The 25,743-nt window shown below is 36.3% G+C and overlaps 4 protein-coding genes across 5 annotated transcripts; 2 read left to right on the top strand and 2 right to left on the bottom strand.

Moving 5' to 3' along the window:
• The first annotated feature begins 98 nt into the window (after positions 1–98).
• On the top strand, positions 99–1,495 carry LOC133520268 (tRNA (guanine-N(7)-)-methyltransferase non-catalytic subunit wuho). Its single transcript, XM_061854644.1, has one exon. It carries the CDS (start codon positions 205–207, stop codon positions 1,330–1,332), a length of 1,128 nt encoding a protein of 375 aa, XP_061710628.1. The 5' UTR covers positions 99–204; the 3' UTR covers positions 1,333–1,495.
• On the bottom strand, positions 1,355–18,530 carry LOC133520261 (uncharacterized). Its single transcript, XM_061854637.1, has 14 exons — positions 18,152–18,530; positions 17,760–17,964; positions 17,146–17,342; positions 15,915–16,167; positions 13,321–13,495; positions 12,299–12,438; positions 11,470–12,016; positions 10,180–10,358; positions 8,438–8,715; positions 4,943–6,836; positions 4,122–4,369; positions 3,684–3,780; positions 2,880–3,049; positions 1,355–2,565 (listed from the first exon to the last, which is right to left on the bottom strand). Exons 1-14 carry the CDS (start codon positions 18,277–18,279, stop codon positions 2,397–2,399), a joined length of 4,680 nt encoding a protein of 1,559 aa, XP_061710621.1. The 5' UTR covers positions 18,280–18,530; the 3' UTR covers positions 1,355–2,396.
• Positions 18,531–18,896: 366 nt separating this feature from the next.
• Positions 18,897–25,619, top strand: LOC133520271 (zinc finger protein 830). Its single transcript, XM_061854647.1, has 4 exons — positions 18,897–19,633; positions 20,235–20,362; positions 24,735–24,904; positions 25,448–25,619. Exons 1-4 carry the CDS (start codon positions 19,165–19,167, stop codon positions 25,590–25,592), a joined length of 912 nt encoding a protein of 303 aa, XP_061710631.1. The 5' UTR covers positions 18,897–19,164; the 3' UTR covers positions 25,593–25,619.
• On the bottom strand, positions 20,418–24,659 carry LOC133520270 (ATP-dependent (S)-NAD(P)H-hydrate dehydratase). Of its 2 annotated transcripts, none has more exons than XM_061854646.1 (2): positions 24,272–24,659; positions 20,418–21,482 (listed from the first exon to the last, which is right to left on the bottom strand). In XM_061854646.1, the coding sequence occupies exons 1-2, from the start codon at positions 24,377–24,379 to the stop codon at positions 20,742–20,744; spliced, it is 849 nt and encodes a 282-aa protein (XP_061710630.1). In that variant the 5' UTR covers positions 24,380–24,659; the 3' UTR covers positions 20,418–20,741. The 2 variants fall into 2 exon arrangements, with proteins under 2 accessions (XP_061710630.1, XP_061710629.1); XM_061854645.1 differs by having other exon boundaries at positions 24,039–24,644.
• Positions 25,620–25,743: the final 124 nt, after the last annotated feature.

The following is a 25,743-nucleotide window of genomic DNA, read 5'->3' as shown; positions in this document are numbered from 1 at the left end:
TGGAAACCGTCAAACATCTATATAATGATGGAGGCCGTTTCAAAGTTCCGCGTACCGCGCGTATATTCGGTACTTTATTTATGTTATGTCACTGTCAAATATTTGACATGTTATGCCACACGTGTGAATGTGAACGGCAGCCTAATTTATTTTAAAGAAATTTGTTATTTATATTTTAATAATATTAACGGCAAATAATAAAAGATGAGTAGTATAGCAGTAAGTGATAACTACGTTGCTGTCACCAAAGGATTGCGCATTGACCGATTCGACTTTGCAAAGCACGACTGCGTCAGTATTCCAATAAGTAAACCTCTGGAAAACGATTCCATATCTGATATTGTTATTTCCTCTGACTGTAAGTACTTGGCGGCAGTATCTGCAATTTCAAAGCAGTTAACAGTGTTTGAATTGCCTCAATGGAGCAACTACAAAAGTTTTACACTTCCAAGAAGTGCTAGCAAAATAAGATTCACCTCAAACAATGAACATTTATTAGTAGCTGATAAAACGGGGGATGTTCTCATATACAATATCAATAACCCTAACGATAGCGGCACAAAACTATTGGGACACTTAAGCTTACTGCTGGATGTTTTACAAACAATTGATGGTAAATATATCATAACCAGTGACAGAGATGAGAAAATCAAGGTTTCTTGTTACCCTAATACTTACAACATTCAAACATACTGTTTGGGCCACAAGGAGTTTGTGAAACATATTGAAATTCTACCACATGATGAAAATTACTTGACAAGCACTTCAGGCGATGGAACTATAAAGTGTTGGGACTATTCAAATGGAAAGCTAGCCCACACCATAGACACCAATGATGACATAAAGGATGCTCAGCTGCTGGAGAACTTTGTTAAAGTCATGAATGATGATGAAATTGAAGTGGATAAATTGCCTATAGTTCACTACACAATCTCTCGTTTGGATGAAAACTCCAGTTTGTTGGTAGTGGCTGTTCATACATGTAATACTTTACTAGCATACAGGTTAGAATCAAATAATAATCAATTAAATCATAAACTTTTAGAAAGAATTACAGTAGAGAGATTCCCGGCTGCAATCAAATTATACAAATCATCTTTGTATGTCTATGATGATGTGGAATGCACAGTTCAACCTTTAAAAATAGAATATAAGGACAATAAGATAAATATTCAATCAGATAAAGTAATAAAGATGTTTGAAAAAGATGATACAAGTATTGAGATGAGAGATAACAATGAATCTATCAAGTTATTGTATAAAAGGAAATTTGACAATGTTCAAGAATACCAAGAAAGGAAAAAACAAAGATTGGAAAAATCCATTTCATGAATAAGTACAAAACAGTCAAATATCAGTTCAACCAGATAAGTTTATTATTTTCAGTAGGTACAGTCAAACAGAAATGTGAAGTGCACATTTTATACAAAAATAATTGAAACATAAGTAATGTTGGAACAGTCATTATTAATAAAGCTAACGAGTTAATATCTAAGCAGTTTTTTTTTTTCATTTTTTATACTAGGAAAACAATGAAATGACAATATCACAATTTAACTAAACACAACAAGGACATAAGTAATTAGGTCTGATATAATACTTATTGCTTTTTTAATAGACGAGTGATATATTTCACCAGCAACTGTGACTGCTGTTTGCCTAATGTAAATTAGGAGTTGGCAGCAAAAGCACATTTATTTACTTAGAGAGTAGCACCAAAAACAAAGGAATACAACAAGCATAGTAGTAGTGCAAAATATTGTAGCCCCAAATTTAATTGTACATAATGATTTTGTGGTACCCAGATTGTTACTTATTACATAATGTAGTGGGCCATACAGTGCTATCTACTTAACCTGTCAATTTTTGTGACTACTTGTGTATGCCGAGTATAATTTTAAGATAATGAGGATTAATACATCATGAGGAAACCTGCATACATCCAGAAAGAAATTAAATGGTGCATGTGAAGTCCCCATCCCCAACCCACTTGGGGACTATAGCCTAAGCCTTCTCGAACATGAGAAGAGGCCTGTGCCCAGCAGTGGGACGTATATAGGCTGCATTATTATTATTAATACTTCTTGCTGCCAACTCCTAAGTTATGAGTAAACTGTTTATTTCTCTGGCCAATAAATATTGAAAGAATGACTTATTATTCTGCACTTAACACAATACCATGTATATTTGAATACTTGTTCGGTTATTTTATCATCTGAATAAAAGATCTTGTCATGCTAAGCACAGCATCTTTGTATCTTGACATTCTAAGGCCTGATGAAAGTTCATGACAATTTAAAACTTAAACATAGTTTGTATATTTAATTAATTATATCATATTTTTTACAATTGCCATAATATCTAAATGCAATAAATACAATCTAAACCATTTGCATTTACCTAGACTTAAGCACATTAGCAAAGGTACGCAGCTGGGAGCAAACATCAGTTGACTTTAATAGTTTGTCTATGTCATCCTTCAGTTCCATGAGGTCCGGCAAATTGTTACAGTCTGGGACATTAAGCAGTGTCGTGAATATTTTGTCCCATAAATTCTTCATGTATCTAAAAAAAGGAATTAATATAAATCTCTGCCAAATACGGATAAATTACAATTAGCTTCATGCAAGGTATTACTGCAATGGACTGCCGTCAGAGAGCAGCACTTTTCATATGACATTGATGCATCCTGGCGGTTTGTTTGGATTATCTGGTTATCTGCTTCTCTATTGCTTAAATATGCAAAAGTGATTGAGAGTCAGATAGCGAAATTTCGATTTTTGTTTTTTGCAGTAGGACCTGTCTGTTAGTGGCGCTCTCTATGCAGAGTTTTGCGTAATATTTAGATCTAAACATAGATGTCATAGATCAATACTTACCGAGGCAATTTCTTCTCTATATTCCACTGGCCTAGTCGATTTGCTACCTTCATATAGCTGCCCATCAATATGACGTGAATAGTCCCGGCAAGGCAGTACAGGTCTGTCTGGTAAGTCCAAGGTTTCCCTTCTCTCATCTCAGTACATGTGAAGCCTTCTGTGGCTATGAGCTGTAAAGGGTAGGTACAGTGTAATTAAATTTCAAACTTGAGCACTATGTGCTCATAATATATATATAAAAATCGGCTAAGTGCGAGTCGGACTCGCACAGGAAGGGTTCCGTACCATCATCTATAAAAACGGTCACCCATCCAAGTACTGACCCCGCCCGACGTTGCTTAATTTCGGTGATTGGATGAGAACCTCGAGATTGGAAAGAAATATTTATTTTATAGTTTTTAGTATTTGTTGTTATAGCAGTTCATGAGATACAGCCTGGTGACGGACGGACAGCGGTGTCTCAGTAATAGGGTCCCGTTTGACCCTTTGGGTACGGAACCCTAATACCAGCAAATTGTTAACGATAAAAGAGTTTTATCTGTAAATAAAACATCCCCTCCTACTATTTTCTTATTATGGAAAGGCCTACAAAATCCGCAAAATATCCCGTCTTCGTCTGCTTTTCACAATTACTGACTAGACCCAGGGATCTAGATTTGACAGCCAAAAAACGACCTTGACATTTTAAATTTCGAATTGGGTTTTGATTGTCATTGCTGATGCTGCTGAACAGATATCGCGTCCGTGGTTATACCCTAGAAATGTTAACTTTTTGTGCTAAACCAGTAAGTAAATGGGACTTACTTCTCTAAAAGTTGTTCCGTCTGGGAACAAGGACATGTCGATGGAGCAGCCCAGATCAATCAGCTGCAGGGACGGGGTCCTCCATTCTTGCGAAGGTCTGAAAGAATTATTTTAATGAATACTTCTTGTATATTGTAACAAAATTTATTTTAATAATTCCGAAAGGAAAAAACACTGATTGTGATTACATTTTTCAAAAGCCGTGCATGAACGTCGTCAAAATAATTGTAAACTTTAACGCAATTAATAGCATATTAAGAAAACATGTTTAAAAAAAGTGTCCAACGGTCATACAAAAATTACACGATTTCTTATTGGATTTTACAATATAAAGATTTGCCAGTCACCCAGTAGCATCTATAGACAATGTATAAATTAGTTCCCTATAAGGGCTCTACTACGGGCGACACATCTAATTTAATATCATATTTTACTTACATTTTCATCAACAAGAAATTATCCGGTTTTATATCAGCATGGATAATTTGAGCTTTATGCAAGTAATGAACTATTGACAACATTTCCGCAGTCAGCAGGAAGACGATAAATTCGTTAATACACTTTGAGGTAGCCATTCGGATTTTGTTGGCGACGTCCAACAGGGAGCCGTACTTTGAGTATTCGGACACAAATAGACTGGCGTTGTCTCCGATGAATGCTGTTGTGATGTCCATGTAGCCTGGAAGCTGAAATTAAACAGGGAATTAACGACCATTACGCAATAAATATTATAAATAACCATTTTGAATTCTTAGGCAATACACTTGGCCGTATTTGCGCAAACATCTTAAGATAAGGAGCCCATTGATCTCATAGCATCTCTAAGCAATAGTGAGACAAGCCTTCTTGAAATTCGAAATCAACTGGAAATTTTGAAAAAACTTGACAAGTCCTAATTGTCTATTTTATTTACTCAGCTCAATAAATGTGGACGCCTTGAGAGCTTATTCGTATAAAGATACAAATCTCGTCCTTATGGCAAGCGACAAAGTGGACGTTTTGCCGGCCGCGGTCACAAATATTCTCGTAAAGCTAAGTTAGAAGTCGGGTCAGGCAAATAAGTGTGTAAATATCTAATATATATTTATAATGACACTCCACACTTTGTTCTATCAAAGTCGGCCCATGATGAGCGACCACTTCATTTGCAAAAGTACAACTCTGCATATATATTTCAAAGAAAATTGATGAAATATGGATTAATATTTGGACGAATAAGACCAAGTGTTGTTTTTAAATTAACAGATTAAATATATTACCATGAACGGATCCTTTATCCTCGCTTTGATTTCCTGGCAGATATAAAACTCCCAAGGCCTGGCAGGTTTCTGATATTTCACGGCCACAGATCGGTTGCTATGTACATCTAGACACAAAAACACGGCGCCATAATTGCCTTTACCGAGTTGCTTTTCGACAGCGAATCTATTGTTTCCAACTCCTACCGTCGTCGCTACTTGCAACTTGGGTACTGATCGGACCTCATTGTAACCTTCAGCGTGCGTTTTATTAGGGAACTTAACATAGTCTAACAATGAAGTTAGCATCTTTTTGTTAAATGGATCTATTACATCTGGGAACTCAATGTCCGCCGGTCTGGGTATGTCACTGGTTTCTACTAAGGAGATCGAATGCGTAGATTTATACGCCGCACACTCCATTGAGTTTTCACTGTCGACATCCATTCCGTATCCATCGGATTGGAAGTCTGACTGTCTGGAATATACTGAAGAGATTCTGCTTTCCTTGCTCAAAGAGTCTCTGCTATCTTCAGATTGTAATTCGACTCTCTGCTCGAAGTCAAGCTGCCGTTTTGATATATCCTTCTGTTTCTCAATAGCGTGTGAAACCTTCGCCGATTGAATTGGTGTACCCGTCTGCGCTGTTAAACCATCTTTGCTGTCAGAGTCCGAAAGCCCAGAGGAAGGAGGAATCTGAGCCTGCTCAGGACTCGAAACGTAAAGGTTTTTATGCATTTTCTGAGATATATTTGGACTGTTTGTAAATTTAGGCGTGTTGGCATTATCTTTCGGTTCATTCCTGTTAGATATGAAATTGAGGAACTGGTTTGAGAATCCGATGTCAGGGGAATTCTGTCCGAGTTTGACATTTGGTTGATCGTGTCGGACGTTTCTTAAAGCTGATGTAGGACTCTTGTGGGGCACTGGGGGTTTAGGAGGACTGACTTTATTCATAGCATTTTGTTCATGGGCGCTTTGTTTCACTTGCGTCTCAGGAATACTCTCATGGCTCATATTATTGCTATTGTGAGCAGCACGTTGAGGTTGAGGGCTTTGATAAATTTGGAACGGTTGATTTGGTGCTCCGTAGCCAGTTTGTCCGTTCTCTATTTGTTTCTGTGATTGCCGGTAGGAATTCTGCATCTGGTAGTTTTGATTCTGTTGATACATGTTCGCGTTGCCGTATTGATTGTGCATTCCGTGATAATTTTGTTGGTTATAGCTTTGATTGGATGAAGGAGGGACTTGACTCACTTGACTAGTTCTCTGGTAATAAGGGTTGTTTTGGTACTGGGCTTGATGGGGCGGGCTCTGGAAGGGAGCAGGTTGCTGTTGATTGGCGTAGACATGTCTCTCCTGTCCGTAATAATCTTGTCGGCCGGCGTATACTTGTTGGGGGCTCATCATGGGTTGTGTTGGGTTTTGGTATTGATAAGTCGGGCTTTGAAAACCGGGAGGGACTGAAGGGCTCATCTGATGAGGGCTCTGAACGCCCGCGTGTTGCGGACTGTTGTAAACGTTTGGATTAGGGCTTGAATAGCCCTGCTGAGGTTGGATTTGGTTGTTTGGGTATCCTTGTTGGTAGCCGTATTGTTGATATGGGTTCACTTGCGGGGCGGCTGGTCTTTGTGGAGTGTAGCCGTTGAAGTTTTGTTGTGCTGGCTTCTGGTATTGGTGGTCATGGGACAAATATGGTGCCGCTGGTGAAGGCTGGGCTTTGGCCTCCTCTCGCTTCTGCGGGTAGGTTCTGCTTGCAAAATGCCCGTTGGCTAATCGTGGTTGCGTAGATATAGAATTCCTTTTGGAAGCCGTTGGTGGGCCTTGGTCGTTATGGTACATAGAATCGAATGGCGTTGTGTAATTGGTGTAGTTATTTCTTGTAGATTGACTCGACGTACTGGAGCCTGATTTACTAAAAGTGTGAAAATGATATTTCATATTAGTTGTATTCATTATAGAATTGACAAAAGTAATTATAAAATAAATATGTGACATTGTTATAAACAACTCTCAGCAAGCAATCTTGTACATGCAATTTTTTTTTAATTAATTAACCAATTTTTTTTCTGGGTTTGAATTCTGATAAGGGCATTTATTGGTGTGATGAGCACAGATATTTGTTCCTGAGTCATGGATGTTTTTTTTTCTATGTATTTAAGTATCTGTATATTGTATATATCGTTGTCTGAGTACCCACAATACAAGCCTTCTTGGCTTACGGAGGGACTTAGTCAATTTGTGTAAGAATGTCCCTATAATATTTATATATTTATTTATATATTCATGTCCTTATTTCATAGAGTACAAAAATAAATTATTATTTCTCAACAAAGTGATATACGACCTTGATCTAACAAAACACATTCATGTATATGTTATTGGTATCAACAATAGATGTGTACGTAATTGCATATTTGTATTGTGTGTACATTTCAAAATCTTCAAAAGATCACCGATGGATATACTTGAATGTTATAGAGTCATCTCATAAATTTAAATGAAATTCTATCACATATGACACATTTTTATTGGCAAGTGGCCCAAAGTGCCGTGAACTCAATTTCTAGAAATAGAAGAGCAGTGAAGGCTATTCGCTTTGATTGACATACCTAATTGGTATATTTTATGTAGTTATTAACCTCTCGTACGTGGATCCATGCAGTAAGTATTGAATGAAAAAGCTCAATACCTAACGTGGATCCATGATCCGTAATATGAAAGGTTAAGCACGTCTTCTCACAATGCACAAAATTAAGACAACTCTGGAGATTTTTCGGGATATTGCTACACATCAGGTTTTCTTGGGATATATCAATGACCTGTCTGGTGACAGTGACCCTGCCTATTAAGCCGATGGTCCCGGGTTCAAATCCTGGTAAGGGCATTTATTCCTGTGATGAACATGGATATTTGTTCCCGAGCCATGGGTGCTTTCTATTTATTTAAGTATTTAAAAATATGTATATATAATATATATCGTTGTCTAAGTACCCACAACACAAGCCTTATTGAGCTTACTGTGGGACTTAGTCAATCTGTGTAATAATGTCCTATAATATTCATTATTTACTTATTTATAATCACAGCCATAAAATCGAGCCAAGTAAATTAACAAATAAAGTAAAGATGAGCGAATTATTTCTATTTCGTTAAATATGTAACAAATGAGTGATGATGACAGATCAATAAACAAGTAAAGTCTTACCCCCTTATTCATAGTCTACTAAAGTTGACAAGCCGCTAATAATCGTTTGTTCCTTTCCGACGTATTGGTATGATGGAAAAGGACAAACGATTATTAGCGGCTTGTTAACTTTAGTAGACGTTTATGAATGAGGGGGTTAATGGTGTAGATTTCGTGTTAAAAAAAAATCGCATATAACCGATTTGCAAAACCAAATTCCATAAGTGTTCCGTGAACAAAGTTTTGCACGGAACACTAAAAATCTCATCTAGTCCACAGGGTGTTCTCGTGTCTTAAATAATGGACAGTAAAATTAAATGAATATTTACCTGTTAGATTCCCTCGTAGCCTCCATTATAACTGAAAGGGCGCCCTGCGTGTCCACCGTAGCATGTTCCATCTGCCGCGAGTCATCCCTTTTGCCAATACCACTCTGCAGCTCTATCGTACTTTCATCCATATGGAACTTGGGGACGTTAGATTTGTTGGTAGGGTCTATGTTGTTTGGTTTTTTGAACTGGGAAATGTTTGGCGTACTAGCGTCTTTTACGTCAAAATTGAATGCTTGAGTGAATTGGGTTTCTTCGAAATACATGTTTTTTTCCGTCTGAAAAAATATAATAGATCCTTTATCTTCTTTACGCAAAATTAAACTTTACCTTTAAATATTTCCGTAACTTATCGAGAAAGTATTCGTTTGGTGAGCCATCGCGACGGTGCATCGGACTAAGAACCTCGGAGGCTGAGGTTGAGTCTTAGCTAGGTGACATAGCGTCAGTTATACTCGCATCATATTAGCAGAATATTATTTCTGTAGAATGCAAAGATCCCCTAAACTACAAGATGAAGCAAATAAAATTTCTTTGTCACCATGCATAGCATAGGTAGGCAAGTTGCAAACGTCTTAAATATCTCCTCCAGCACTAGCACCTATCGTAAACGATAGAGTAACTTATATACAGTGTGTCGCTAGCCATTGGACAAAGCCGAAATGTACATATGCATTAGGGTATTTAGAACCAGTGTACAAAGTATCATAACAGCCGGTGTAGCGGTTTCGAAGAAATTAACAAATTACCAATTTTTACTTTAGAGCAGCCTGTATGTGTTAGTAGCTCCTAAGGTAATATCCTCAAAGAATAGTATAGAACCTTCTTCAACCTTTTTGATAATATTTTTTATTTATGACACTAATAAGCTTCTGACTTTTGAAAAATGTCATCATTATCAAATATTTCGAACAAATTGTCAAAAACACTGCCAAAGATTAACACAGTGTGTTTCTTTTTCTTGCCGATTACTGCAAATAACTTTTGTTCGAAAAAAATATATTATTATCTTTTGTTCTAATTAAAAAAATATTAACGTCAGAGCATTCCTGAGAAGTAACCCTACGTGGGATTTCAGGGTTTGTCCAACGGCTAAGGTCATCCTGTATACTATGCCTTAAACTGTTTTTTGACAAGTTTTCACATATAATAAAATATGACATTGATGCATCAAGGCGGTTTGTTTACAAAGGGCCTACCGAGAAACGCGAAAATCGAAATTGAGTTATCTGCCTCTTTAGCGCTCGAATATGCAAGAGTGATAGAGAGGTTAGATAACAAAATTTCGATTGTCTTGTTTCGCGGTAGACCCTCAAATTGTGATGGATTGTGGTAGTGGTGGCCTACGCAGAGTTTCGCGTAATAATCCGTATGGAGTTTGATTTGCAAGTTTAGATATTTGGGCTAATGTTACAGTCAGCGTCAAATACTTCGTAGCAGTCAAAGTGGCCAAATAGTTCGGTACACCATACTAAATATATGGTGTACCGAACTATTTGGCTACTTTGACTGCTACGAAGTATTTGACGCTGACTGTACAAGGATTGATATTTTAACCGATGATAGGTGCCGGTAAACGGTGACGCTGTAAATCGGAGACTAAGGGGCAGTTATACCAGCCACATTTAGCGGACTAATCATCGACCACCAGCAGTGAAGTATGCAACTTCCCATAGATAAAAAATTTGCGTGACAGTTTGGTACAACGGACCCTAAGAACTAAATCATTATCATTAACTTACATTCCGTGCATCGGGGCTGTTAAACTTGTTCGCGTTCTCCTTGTCCTGAGGCACGGTGTGAGCCCCCGTGTCTTGTTTCTTCTTAGCGAGGGCCATCGTCATAGATCTGTCCTCGTGTATGTCGAACTTCATGTTGGATACGTCGAATTGTTGCACAGCTGGTTGCACCATGGATGGTTCTAAAATAAATATCAAAATCAAATAATGGTACAAAGTTAATTTGCGAGTTTTTTGAGTCTCTAGTCCACTCTACTAAAAATTGCTCCAAAAAAAATTTTGTTATTATTGTTACAGATGATTGTACTTTTCTTGCAATGAATGAATCAGCGATACCGTTTCACTAGTCCAAATTCAATTGTATGTTTCTATTATAGAGTTCGAAATTATCACCTTGCGCCATCATCAATATAATCATCCATCAAGGTATTGTATACAATGCGCCGTGGGCTGATAAAACCCGACAGATTTTAAAGGTGTATTCTTGACCGCATTTAGAGACTAAAATGTCGTACAAAGTTTTCTGAAATCGTCTTGTTTAATGACATAATGACAATTCTTTTGAAAAATTGTTTCTGTAATAACTTAGTGAAAAACGCTTTTTTGGTTGCAAAGCTGCCACTATGTGACTTGGTTTAGATCATTGGCATATATTTTTTTTAATATATAATATATTTTTTTAAATATTATAGGACATTATTACACAAATTGACTAAGTCCCACAGTAAGCTCAATAAGGCTTGTGTTGAGGGTACTTAGACAACGATATATATAATATATAGATATATAAATACTTAAATACATAGAAAACACCCATGACTCAGGAACAAATATCCATGCTCATCACACGAATAAATGCCCTTACCAGGATTTGACCCCGGGACCATCAGCTTCGTAGGCAGGGTCACTACCCACTAGGCCAAACCGGTCATCATATATTGGCTCGATTGGCTCGAATTCGTGTGCGTGACACCGCTGTACTCCCATTCTTATGTCATTAGTTCAGACATTAAAGTTGAGAAACGTTAGTTTTAAAGGAACCTCGCAATTTTTATCTGTAAATACTTATTTGTTCTGATGTAAACAGAAATAACGTGTCGTGTGCTCAAAATGTTTTTTTTCCGCATTATTTTTTACCAAAACTCATATAACATTATTTGCCCCTTATGGCCTCAGGAATGTGTGGTTAAAAGCTGTCGGGTCAGACCAGCCCACGGTGTATATTGCATAGGCACCAATAAGGTGATAATTCGTTTGTTAATTTTTAATAAAAGCTTGCAATTAAATTCATACCATTATCATTAAAAATATTCCTTAGCTCCCACCGCGCCTCCTTCGTATTCATGGTGACATTAGTGATCGAGTCATCAGGCAAATTCCCCAACAAACTCCTATTAAACTCCTCCATCAAATTATTCTTCCCATAGTTACCACAAGCATTCTCATTCCCATAGTTATTATTAGAAGCAGTCGGCTTGTCTTGTTTCTCCGGTCTCTGGTTTTCTTCGTTCTTGTTTGACAGTTGACTTAGTTCTTTCGAGTCTAGGTTCACCAAGACTTTAGGTTCTCCAGGTGAGTGCATATTAGTTACCTTGGTAACATTTTGTATGGTCGGCATGGTAAGAGGCATGAGCTGACCTAAGTGGTCCTGCTCAGCGTCTAAAGCGCAGTTGGCTAAGGTCTCAAGTGCACTGCACTGAGCCAAAGTTTCATTTATTTTGCTAGCGTTTCGTTGCTCTTCTACCGCGGTTTCGTCGAAGACCGCTTTGGACTTTCTTTCTAAGTTGTATTTTCTTGATCTAATTTCTTCTAAACTGTATTCAGTGTCATCTACGTATACCTAAATTAAAAAAATATAAATAGATTTGCAAAAAATACTGCGTTAGTAGATATTGTAAAACGAATTAAACTTTAGAAATGGCGAAAGAGTAAAGTGTATACGGGTAACCCCAAAAATCACCCATGACATGGTTTTAAAGACCATTTTCGAAATTATCAGACAATCGGAATTACAAAGAACTGATACAGGACTTACTTTTAGTCATTTATTTCATTACAAAGTAGTATATTAAATAAGGTAGCGTCTAAAGCACGAACGTTTATCAAAGATAATGTTACATACCTGAGACTTATTATAGCACGGAATTTTCGTGGGGTCGACGGGATCAGGTACATTCAAAGGTACGGTAAACGTCAGGTCGTCTACACAATAAGGCATATGGTTGGCTGGAAGTTTCAGGACATCTTCTTCATCTACGTAAGCTGTTTGAAAACAAAGATAAATTTTATGGTGAGAGCAATTTACAGATAAACAATTCCTACAATTACGTAATACTTAATAAGATCAGTAAAATCAATATATCTAGGTTATTGGTCCAACAATAAGTGCCTGATCTAATTTATAATGAACCAAAGCCATGCCATTGAAATATCACTCAAATGTTCAGGCTCCTCCCGACTGCTCTGAACAGTAATTATGGCACAGGTATTGTTTGTCAGTAGCCGGGTCCACATAGAGCGATCATACGCGCGAGGCAATTTCCTTGCGCTCAAACCGTCCAGTGTAGACGTGCCTCCGAGGCGGCGCACTCAAGCGAGGAAAACTCAAGCGCGTCTGCTCGCTCTGTGTGGACCCGCCTAGTGAGAATAGTACATTACGATACAAGTGCGAAAAATAGGAAATTCGAAACGAGTGGCGATAAATTAAAACACGACCGAAGGGAGTGTTTTAAATCGACACGAGTTGCGAATTACCTATTCGCACATGTATCGTACAACGTTTTACAGTACATATGGCCCTTTAAATGTTCGACACAGTAACGTAATATGCTACTTCTCGCACTAGTGCTATAAAGTAGCCCCATATGTACTGTAAATTTAATTTAGTATACAAAAGTACACCTTTTTAGTATATACATCAACTTGCATTCACTGCCAGCGACCCGCCGTTCAGCGGTTTTCTGTTCGTAGTCGCTTTTCGCTACATACTTTCCGCATGTTATCGGCTACGCTCGTAGCGCGTAGCTCTCTCTAGCACTGAATGTGTCAAGTCATCAGAGTTAAAGTATCTGATATGGGATCAGTTGTGAGTTCAGTTGTGCGCGTCAATGCACATTATAGTAGCCAAAACAAATTTGTACTTACGAGTAAAAGGCAAAGGCTGATGTGGCACAACATTGGTGTGTACCATTTTGGTTTTGGCATTGGTCCAAATCCCAACTTCTTTTTCGTTCTCTACATTACCACACGACTGGACTATGGAGGCTGGACCTGGATTGTCAGCCATTGGGACGGCGGAATGCGAGGTAGATGGGGCATCCTTATTGAAAATAAAAGAATAAAAATAAGATTCAATAAAATAAAGTATACGCTTAGTCTCACTCAGAGTGACTGAGAAAAATACCCTTATAATGTTTGTGAAATCTTACAAAACGTTGATAAACTTTTTAGATAGCACAGCACATATCAATCCCCTTTATTCCTAAACGCCCCCAGATTGAAAGGCCAGATTGTTAAATTGGTAGTCTAAAAGCACGCGAGTGTAATCAGCTCATCTATTTGGGCAGATTTTCAGCCATTGATGTATGAATGCATTACCAGAATAGCCAATGCCGGATTTAGAGGTCTGGAGGCCTCGGGCAATAAAGGAGTGGACGCCCCCTGGCCCCAAATTTTTTCCAAATAAAATGGTAAATTTACCGAATTCTCTATTAAGGGGGGGCCCCGGGCCTCTTTTGTGAAGGCCCGGGGCAGTAGCCCCGGTTGCCCTCCCCTAAATCCGGCCCTGAGAAAAGCATTCTGCCAGCTTTAAGGTCAGATAAAGGTGAAAAAGGTTCAACTATAGAAAGGTTCAACTCAAGAAATAATTAATGAAGTGAATGGCGTTACATTTTTAGGTTTAAAACTTGATTCCTCTTTAAATTGGGATTCTCAAATTGAAAGCGTTTGTAGCAAAGTCCATAGATTTGTGTATGTGTTAAGTAGGTTAAGACGCACTGCCACCATGGAAGCGACTTTGGCTGCTTACCATGGTTATGTTAGCTCTCAACTAAGATATGGACTTATTCTGTGGGGTAACTGTACAAACTTTGAAAGGGCGTTCATAGCCCAAAAGAAATGTGTGAGGGCAATGTTTGGTGTGGCCCCAGACGAATCATGTAAACCCATTTTTATAAAACTAAATATATTACCCCTGCCTTGTTTATATATTTTAGAGGTTTGCGTCTTTGTTAAAAAACACATGTATCTTTTTAAGACGGCTAAAGAAGTATACCCTCGAAACACTAGAAACCCCGAAAGACTGGCACACGATTACATTCCAAGGACTTCATTTTTCTCAAAGCAGTGCTATATAATGTGTATAAAAATTTTTAACAAGTTGCCGCCAGTAATTCAACGGCTACCTTTTAATAGCTTTCGAAAAAATGTAGCAGAACTGTTGCGGAAAAAACAGTACTATAATGTAGGGACGTTTCTTTTAGACAACATAAATTAAAGTAAATCTAATAAAAATTGACATCAAATTATTGTTTCTAGTTATTAGTTTATTATTTATATTTGACATTACATTTCAATTAAAATTTTATATGGTTATGCACCCCCTTCTTTATTTTATTTTTTAATTCGTGTTGAAGGCGTTGTAAATTATTTATTAAATTATGTTGTTGTTTTAGGTATAATTGTAAATAAAATATTTCATATTTAGGCTAGTTAGTAAGATTTGCATGCTGTGTATGGACGGCTAAGAGGATGGACTTGCTTGAAAATATAATGTACCAACTATTGTAACTCCTTTTTTCGCAAATAAATTATTATGAATTATGAATTATGAACTTTAAATGCTAACTACGACATAAGATGTAGGCATTCTAAAAAGTCGGAGCCCTGCAGTTACAGCTTTAGAAACTTCTTAGGCTGTTATTAGACCGGCGGCAACAAAGTGACTGTCATTCGACTATTTTCGCGCTCAAGAACTTATAGATTTATATCTAGTGCGAATATATAGTGATTGACAATCGGCTGCCTGTTAAAACTACTGATGATCAGAAAACATCGCTACCCGTTAGTCACTGGTCGCCGCTGGTTGGACAGCTGCTTTAGGCTATCCCCTACTTCTTGAGGGTAGAAAATTGAAATAAGCACAAACCTTGTACACTAACAATGACTGAATTAGGCATCCTAGAGCTCTGCTGTTAACCACCGCTATGGGAATTGGGAACTACGCTACTTGTTATTACCTCTATAAAATGAGCACAAAGGTCAAGTGAAGGTCACTCTCTAGTTGTTCCGTCATATACCTAGAGGAACATTCCTAGCTAACATCTGACTATTAGCAATCTCACAGCATATAAAGCCTGGTCTAGGCTCTAAAGGGTCTTGATTGTATCACTGCAGCACACTACACTACGTGTAGTGTAGTGTTGGTTAAGACCAGAAACCTTTGGAATCCTCTGCTTTGAGACTAGTTGTAAGTCAAAGTTTAGAGAACTCATTTTTTTAAGGGTTAAAATTCATGGATTATAGATATTGCTGCTAATATTTAGATAAAACCTTAAAAATTGTTGCACTTAAAAAAGAATCAGTAAAAGACTTGACTCGGGACTTTAGATTTGGAAGACCACCATCTTGTAAAAAGAATCAAGATTTTCAAATTTAGACTTAAAAGAATCGAGTTCCTACCAATACTACCACGTTTGGAAGTATGACTAGAAAAATAAAGAACTAAAACAACCACTTACCTCATAAACGCTGACCATGACATTAGAATTAGGCATCCTAGAGTCATAGCCCTGCTGTTGCCGGACCACTCCAGGTACTACACTCCTTATGCTATCCCCCACTCTCTGAATAGGAACATTGGCTATATTCCGTCGCTTGAACGATTTGAGGGAAGTGAGTGCCATTCTGGTCTCGGCAAGAGCTGATGCTGCCTTCCTTTTTGTTGGTGAGTCGTCATGGAGCATTCTTTGTGCGAAGACTAGTTGGAAGTTCCTAAAATTAAAAGTTATACTAGTATTCTTGTTCTCAATTGTTCCCTTAGTTCAAAAGACTTCTCTATAAAAATCAACCAATGGATAAGCACAACAAGTATGCCATACAGATGATACAGAATAAGTAAACTCGTGAAGAAATTGCTACTAGGTTTGTGTACATGCTTTGGATGTGGCAAACACATGTTCGCTATCACAATACTTTAGCCAAGGCACATCTATACTGAACCAGCTGAATTGCGCGACATGTTACATGTGAGACAGCTTTTTTGGGGAATATTGACACATACAGGAAACAACACACACCTCAGTAAATAATTATGTCCCAAAAACCCTTTACAAGACTAAGTCTTTGTATTAGAAATGTAGAATATAACCAAAATCAATGTATTACTAATTTATGATTTGAAGAACTGTAGGTTTTAACATTATCATCATTTTCTGTTTTGAACTAAGTAATTTTATTGAATTTCATATAATGGAAATGAACTCATCACATTACATAAATTATTAACCAAAAAATGTAGGTCAATAATCATTACTAACTTGCCAAATGTCTGTTGCTTAGACAGCAATAAAAACTACTGTTCATGTAATATCAAGTCAATAAACTCATAAATGATGCAATGTCAAGAAATTCCTGAAATGAACAACTTGGCACACTAAAGTTTATTGTTATAATTATGGTTAAAATTGGATTGGATTATCAAGAATTTAAATGGTAAACTAAAGTAGATTTCATATACAATGAAAGTGACCAAGGGCTCAAGCCCAGCACTATAGAAATCTTATACCTTTTATAGTATACTAATGTAAATTCATAAAAACGCAAATCAAATATATAATAATTAATTTGATTAGGGAACAAATCAAATTTAAAATGTAATTTCCATGGTTTTATAAAGACTAATTTATACTAGCAATAGGATGAGCTAAGTTGTGTATGTTATGTATATAAAGTATATAAAATGCTACTGACATATGGGCCTGTTCAAGCTCATCCAGAGGCTGCGCTTTAGCCTGGAGCCCTAACATGTACACCTGGTTAGCTTTCTTGAAGTCTCCAGACTCCTCGCAGTAGCAGGCCCAGGCTCGGTAGAATTCTGAGCATTCTACTCCTATGCCTGTGTTGTAGAGTCTTTGGTATATCTCCAAGGGGTTAGAAAGACAGTCAACCTAAAAGGTGAAATGGTTTTTAATGTTGGAAACCTAATTATGTTTGAGTCAAGTGATTTAACAAAATAATCCAATGAAATATTGATCTTGCGGTCTAGTTATAAAGATTCAAAATTTATGTCAACTCAAATAGCCTTTGCAAAAAACATAGAATACCATAGAATGTATATTGTGAAACTTCTGTTACCACTTATTTTCGATTTTCAATCTTCACAGTTTAAAGTATTAAAGTACAGAACAGAATTCTAGCAAGCACTGAACTGAGCATTGTAAGACTTATATAGTCTCTAAAATAAGGTTTACAAACTGATCATCATCAAAAGAAGGATAAACAATGAATATATGATTGACACAGTCTAGAGAACCAACATAAATGTAAAAAAAGTTGAAGTAATGGCATTAATAGACAGTACTTACATATTTGATCCACAGTTTAACAAGCCTCCTGTCTTGATAATACCTTTCATCCTTCTCAAACAATAATAAGCAATCTTTGATCAACTTGTCAATATGGCCCTCATGACCATGTTTTGGGTAGCACTGTTCTACCCATTGTATGTAATTGAACCATGGATCCAGAGGGTCAGGCCCCTGATAGTTCCTGATAGCAGCCTCATGCTCCCTAGAAAACAATTGTTTATTAAACATTCAATCTGAAGAAATATTCCTGAATAAATCCTGTATTGTCTTAAGTCTAAAATAAAAGCAATACAGTTCCTGAAACCTGTACAATAGAGAAATGCGTTATATACTCATTTAAACTACCAAACGAACAGCTCATATGTTTGAAAAGCATGTTAAAAGCTTACTCTTTTTGCAACTGCAACTGCCTCTGGGCATCAACATCTGATTGAGCCTGCAACGCCGTACCCAGCTGTGCCAAGTTTCTGCCGCCTCTCAACGGCTGGATATTCTCCTTGCTAACGTCGATGTCCATTTTAGAGCCAAAATACAGCTGAAGTATCACAGCATCGGGAATAAACACACCACACTTCGCGACAAATACGTGATATCGGAACACCGAATTTTAGGGCTTGAAGCGTACGATTGATATTTACAATACCGTACTCATGAAGAATGTATACTTAAACTTAATATTAAAATATATTTTGCGGCGAAATTAACTACAATTACTAAATTTTAGCTTTCAAAATCAGAAAAATCTTGGTAACTGCTACCAACTGAAGAAGCACTAAATTGCCAAAATCGCATAGAAGTTTTATATCTATGGTAGCATTCAAATTTCATAAAAAATATGTCCGTTAAAACCAAAGTTTTTAAAATAGGTTAGATTTTTTGATATTATGACGAAAAAAACTAAGATTTACCGATAATTCTCATATAATTTAGCATGTTTATGGATTAACAATTTGTTATTTATAAATTTATCATTTTTTATTTGATTTGAGTATGTATTTGATCATAAAGCCGCTTAAATGTAAAAAATCTTTGTTACGCAGTTTAACATTTTTAAATTCACTATATTTTGCATTTCTGTGCATGATTTTTACTATGCCCAGTTTTCTTTAATACATTTTTGTTTTTGAGGTGAATATTACTTTAATGTACTATTTGAGATACTCATTAAGACGCTGATATATGTTGTATCTATATGTCCGACTGTCAATCTTGACATGACAATTTGACATACCACTGTTGTCAAATGTATTTATTTGGATATTGTATTCATGCTCTGCATAGTTTTAGCAGTAACTCAAGAGTATTCCAGAGTTCTAAATAACGAAGAGAATTTAGAAAGGGACAAAACGAAAAGCGAGCGTTAGAAGGTCCAGCATTACATATTGTAGCACACGTGTTCACCATGTCGCTCCGCGCGCAAATGGAGAAGAAGAAGGCCCAAGAAGAAATGCGGCGGCTCATGGCAGAACGCAAGAAGAAAGATGTCAAGGCTACAAAGATAGATAATCCACTGGCCAAATATAATAACTTAGGCCAGCTGATGTGCTTACTATGCTCTTCTGTAGTCCGTTCAGAAGCAGTATGGCCAGTGCATCTTAATAGTAAACAGCACAGAGAAAACGTGGAGAAAGCTAAAGAGTTAAAGAAAATCACTAACGATTTCACAGATGCTAAAAAAGTCAAGAGGTTAGGTGTTCCACCATCAGATGCTCCACCGGAGAAAAAATTGAAAAGCATCCTGAAAAATGCCAGTGATGTTAAACCTGTGCAGTTACCGAAGAGTAATGTGCCTAACGTAATTTCTTATCACAATGAGGAGATTAAAAGGGCACCTTTGAATCTGGATTTAGTGCAGTCAACAGTAAATGGAGGTAGTAACAAATATTATACTACAGGTCACTTAAGACTAGTACATTATTTCAAACAAACATTGTTGGTTTTATGCTACATGCTAAGCATTAAAATGTTTTGGGCCAGTTCAGTTTTGGAAAAAAATGACCAAGAATCATCCAATGAAATCCAAAAGGATTAGAAAAACATGAATCCCTTTTTTTAGATTCATAGATTTTACCTAGTAGTTACCTACATGTGTGCCTTTTACAATGAAGCACACTTAAATATATGACAAACATGTATTGTCACGTCTGAAAATATTGATACAATAAAAGTGCCAATAATATGTATACATGACTGTATTGCCCATATATTAAGGTGGTATATACATATTTTTGGCACATTTTTTGTAGCGATGTTTACGGATGTGACTATACAAATATGATTGTGCATCAGATATTTTTGTATACTAATAAACTCCTCCTTTTTAAAAGTCAGTTAAAAAACCAGTTATTATAAGTATGTATCTCATGAACATGACCCACTTTTTAATGCTTGTATTAATTTTAATTATTAGTAAAGTTGGAGCTCATGACCTCATCAGTGCTTTGTAACATCATGATATTTTTTATGTTAAAGATGATGAGAATGAGAAAGCTGGATCCAGTAGGAAACTCAAAGATTCCAGTGGCAAAGATAAAACTCTACCTGTACCAGAGGCACCTATACCGGAAGGATTTTTTGATGACCCTATCTTGGATGCCAAGGTAATATTAATTTCATCCATGGCAGATATCCATTGAAACAAAAAATTACTACACATTATGCATTACATTGTTTTTTATTATTTTATATTTCAGTTATAAAATTACTAAAATAAAAAACAATACCATAACCTTTTGGTTTATAAATGCTTTAAAAAAAACATAGCGAAAATATTTCTTGTATTCTTAAAACTAAAAGATAAGATGCCTGCACCCAATCTATGTTGCACCCATATTAAATATAAAAAACAATATTCAAATCTGAACTTGATGGTACAGTCGTCAAAGTAATAAGTTTACATTTTTGTACCTTACTCCATTGTAATAAAGAGGAAAATGAATACACGTCTTTGACATCTACTGTACTTGCATGCCTAAAATATTATTGTCCATATAACTCTTCAAAAGATTCATGGATGTATTCAATCATATCACCAGCCAGCATACTTCTGCCTTTGACTTTAAAAGCCTTCTCATTACATAACCTTACAAGAATTGATGCTGAATAGCAGGCCAAGGATGCTGCTGTCCGAGGATCAGCAGCCAAACCAATCTCAATCTTATCCTTATTACTCAAAGTCCAGTTTAAAAATGTGGCAATTGATCCTGATAAAACATCCCCTTGTCCACCGCATCTTCGGTTAGATCCGTAAACATTTGACTTCCACTCGGCTTCCAGAAGTGAAGAATAAACTTGATCCTCTTCTCCTTTCTTGAAAACCGTTACATTTTCCCCAAGGGTTCGTAACTCTGAAGCCCCGCCAAGGCTGCTGCATAGTCTTTCAAATTCTATTTTATTAGGAGTTAATATAACAGGTGATGAGAAATCTTTAATAACTTCCGGTTTGCTAGTTACTAGAAACAGTCCATCTGCATCTATAACTAAGGGTATCTTCTTCTCTTTTATAATTTTGATCAAATCTGTGACAACATTAAAGGTTTCAGTGTCTCGTCCCAGTCCTGGACCGATTACTAAGGCATGAAGTCTTTCCAGCCATGGAGAAATTTGTGCGGTAGCATTAGGATGGTCCAGTAATGGATGTACTATTAGTTCTGGGCTGTATGATTTAATGACGCTTGCTGCTGATGATGCACAAAACACGTGCACCAAATCAGCTCCAACCTGTAAATTTTCAATTAACAATTGTTGCATGAAACAGGGCTTATCAAAGGTCAAACACTCAAAAACTTAAAAAAATATCTGGGTATTTTTAATATATACAGTGGAAACTCCATATAACGAATTTCAAGGGACCAGATACTTTTGTACGCTATAAAGAGTGTTCGTTATATAGAGAGATGACGTATCCGAGTAACTAATAAACGAGGGATAAGTATATCAAGTAGAATTTCTTATAAAAAAAGCGGCCAAGTGCGAGTCGGACTCGCGCATGAAGGGTTCCGTACAATTTAAGACGTATTAAAAAAAAAATCTTCTTACTAGATCTTGTTCAACATTTTACCACTTTGGACACACATTTTACCACTTTGGAAGTGTCTCTCGCGCAAACTATTCAGTTTAGAAAAAAATGATATTAGGAACCTAAATATCATTTTTGAAGACCTATCCATAGATACCTTACACGTATATGTTTGATGAAAAAATTTTTTTTTAAATTTTATGACGTATTAAAAAAAAAACTACTCACTAGATCTCGTTCAAAACAATTTTCGGTGGAAGTTTGCATGGTAATGTATATCATATTTTTTTTTTAGATTTTTCATTCTGTTATTTTAGAAGTTACAGGGGGGGGGACACACTTTTTTTCACTTTGGAAGGTTCTCTCACGCAAACTATTCAGTTTAGAAAAAAAATATATTAGAAACATTAATATCATTTTTGAAGACCTATCCATAGATACCCCACACGTATGGGTATGATGAAAAAAAAAAAATTTTTTTAATTTCATGACGTATTAAAAAAAAACTACTTACTAGATCTCGTTCAAACCAATTTTCGGTGGAAGTTTACATGGCAATGTATATCATATATTTTTTTTAGATTTTTCATTCTGTTATTTTAGAAGTTACAGGGGGGGGACACACTTTTTTTCACTTTGGAAGGTTCTCTCACGCAAACTATTCGGTTTAGAAAAACAATATATTAGAAACATTAATATCATTTTTGAAGACCTATCCATAGATACCCCACACGTATGGGTATGATGAAAAAAAATTTTTTTTTTTAATTTCATGACGTATTAAAAAAAAACTACTTACTAGATCTCGTTCAAAACCAATTTTCGGTGGAAGTTTACATGGCAATGTATATCATATATTTTTTTTAGATTTTTCATTCTGTTATTTTAGAAGTTACGGGGGGGGGGGACCCACATTTTACCACTTGGGAAGTGTCTCTCGCGCAAACTATTCATTTTAGAAAAAAAATGATATTAGAAACCTCAATATCATTTTTGAAGACCTATCCATAGATACCCCACACGTATGGGTTTGATGAAAAAAGATTTTTTGAGTTTCAGTTCTAAGTATGGGGAACCCCCAAAATTTATTGTTTTTTTTCTATTTTTGTGTAAACATCCTAATGCGGTTCATAGAATACATCTACTTACCAAGTTTGAACAGTACAGCTCTTATAGTTTCGGAAAAAAGTGGCTGTGACAGAATCGGACAGACAGACGGACATGACGAATCTATAAGGGTTCCGTTTTTTGCCATTTGGCTACGGAACCCTAAAAAGAACTTTTTCATCAACACAACACAATGATTTCCTTTTGGTAGCCATATTCAGCGATTTGTGTCTTATTGCAGTTGTCGTTATAGAAGCACAATGTTCAGATTGAAGTGAATCTGGTTGATGATATCTCTTATATAGGGCATTTTTCAGGTAACGGTGGGAGTAAAAGCTGTAACGGGTTTTTTATTTTACCCGTTGCATCTTCCCGCTTAATTTGACAATCACAGTAATTAGGCTCTCAGGTCTCATTTAATTATTTATTATCTACGTTTTGGGACCATCGTGTGAGTTTTAAGGACATGCGGCCATCTCCGCCGCACGGATAGATTTAAAAACTTCGTTACCAAGCTACTCGAATTACTTCGTTAAAGAGAGTGGCAGATACGTTATGTAGAGTGTTCAAATATAGGAATAACAATGTAAACCAAACAAAACCACGTACTTTCTACGTTATACCGAGTTTTTCGTTACATAGAGTTACGCTATATGGAGTTTCCACTGTATTTATATTTTTATTATTAAAAAAATACTTTAAACTATACTGTGGCAAATCCATTTTGTAAGGAGAAAAAGTGTGAAATTTAAATTGTGTATGGAAGAACTTCGCACCTACATTTTTCAAATTTGCCACCTTTTTTTATACTAACGGAAATTGCTTGCTAAATTAGAGTACTAAACTGCTAAATTATATGTACATTTTCGCCAACTGAAGATATTTTGTTGGCAAATAGTGTGCTCTCAAATTATCTACAGAACAAACTAATAAATCTAAGGACATTATAGTGACTTCCATTAGGTATATTATGTCTTCAGAATCATCTGTAGAGTCTAAAAATTAGGCCAAAGTCCAGAGTACTTTCAGATACTTGCGATAAGTTCCATAAAATATGAATTACCTGTGGAATTACCTTACCTACATGGTGTGTTAAAATGTGGGCTAAGTGTACATAATTCAAACCATAATATATAATAGACCAAACTCACTTTCAAAGCACTTATCCCAGCAAAATAAGGCGCTCCCGTGTATTCTAAGGATCCTCCAACTATTCCTATCCTACCGGCCTGCCCCTTGTGTTTACCACCGTCTAACGTTGGTATACAAGCCTTTACCGATTTCAACAGTGATTCATTCATTGTGGCTTTGTATCGACAACTATTAACTTTTAAACACCAATTATATAACTTTTTTGATAAAATATGACTCGATATCAACATACCAAAACGATGTTTATAATAATTTTTAATAAAAATAATGATGATAAGGTTTTGACAACATTTGACGTTTTCACAAATGACAATGGTAGGGATCGTTCGGGTACTACCATAGTTAACAAAATCGACTTTATAAGCAAAGAGCATATATTATAATCACTACGTTTTATGTCAAGGCTTCGGTCACACGGAAGCGGAACCGCTGTGTGCGCGAGATAGCGCTATGAACATTATATAGCGATGTCCCGTTTGCTCACCGTTGCAGCCCGCAGATCCGCGTCCGTGTGACCGAACCGTAATTTATTACATGCTTTTTCCTTATCTAAATGTCTTTTTATTCAATATTATATAAACATAGAGTACAAATTGTTATTGATCAATTAGATTGCCTATCGGAACGTTTATACTGGACAAGATAATGCTGTAAGGTACACTGACGTAATAAATCGCTTCTCATATTTATTTCAGGTCCGAAATATTGAGTACAAGGACCCAGTAGAAGAGGAATGGGAAAAGTTTCAAAAAGAAATAAAGGAACAAGCTACTGCTTCAGCTGAAATAATAGCTGGGGAACAAGAAGAAGCCACGGCGGAAAGACAGATTGATGAAATAGAAGAGCAGATGAGAAATTGGAACAGGTACGTACTTATTTTGTAGTTATACTTTTCCTGGGAAAATAATACTTGCATTGGCAAGCGCGCTCCTTTACTTACTTTACAGCAGTTAGCAACATCGCCCGCGATGGTTAGTTATTTATAGGAAGAGTGACGTGATTTGACGCAAGTAGGCCAGTAATCCCGGTAGTTGTTTGTCGTTTTGTTATGTTTATTTAATTTATATGGTCTTAGTAATTCTAACAAGGCTAATTTTCTTTTTTGGTCGCTTTACTCTGTCTTCTTCCAAACTGTCGAAAAAATGCACCCCTCTATCTACAGAGGCCGGAGATTACCGGCTAGTATTTTGTGCCTCGTATTTGTTACGTACGGATATTACCGGTAATTATAATTTATAAATTTAGGATTTTTTTAGGATTACTGTGCTCTTACAACCGCCATAATATTGTTCGTATGCGTCTAATAAAAGGTTTGAGTGGGAACAAATTCTTCCTGGGATTTTCTAGGTTGCGATTGGCAATACGCCATGCTGAGAAGTATATAATCATATATTTCCTATTTTTGCAGGGTCTTAGAACTAGAATTGAAGAAAGAGGAAACAAAGAAAAACAAATTAGATACAGAACAACAAAGTGAAAATGAAGAAGATTCAAATGATGAAGGTGATATTGACGAATTTTTGGATTGGCGAGCTAAGAAAGCATACAGTTAATGATAATACATTTATATTATGAAAATACACCTTATGTTTCATTTGAATTTAAAAATGCAATTTGTTAATAATTTTACAAGTCTAAAGCGATAACTAGGAACTAACGCGAAAAACTGCTCTTGCATATTCGAGCGACAAAGAAATTTAACAT

Source organism: Cydia pomonella, chromosome 8 (genome assembly GCF_033807575.1).
Source record: "Cydia pomonella isolate Wapato2018A chromosome 8, ilCydPomo1, whole genome shotgun sequence".
In the NCBI taxonomy this organism is placed as follows: domain Eukaryota; kingdom Metazoa; phylum Arthropoda; class Insecta; order Lepidoptera; family Tortricidae; genus Cydia; species Cydia pomonella.
Note: the sequence above shows the minus strand (reverse complement) of the source record. Positions and strands in the feature narration are given on the sequence as shown.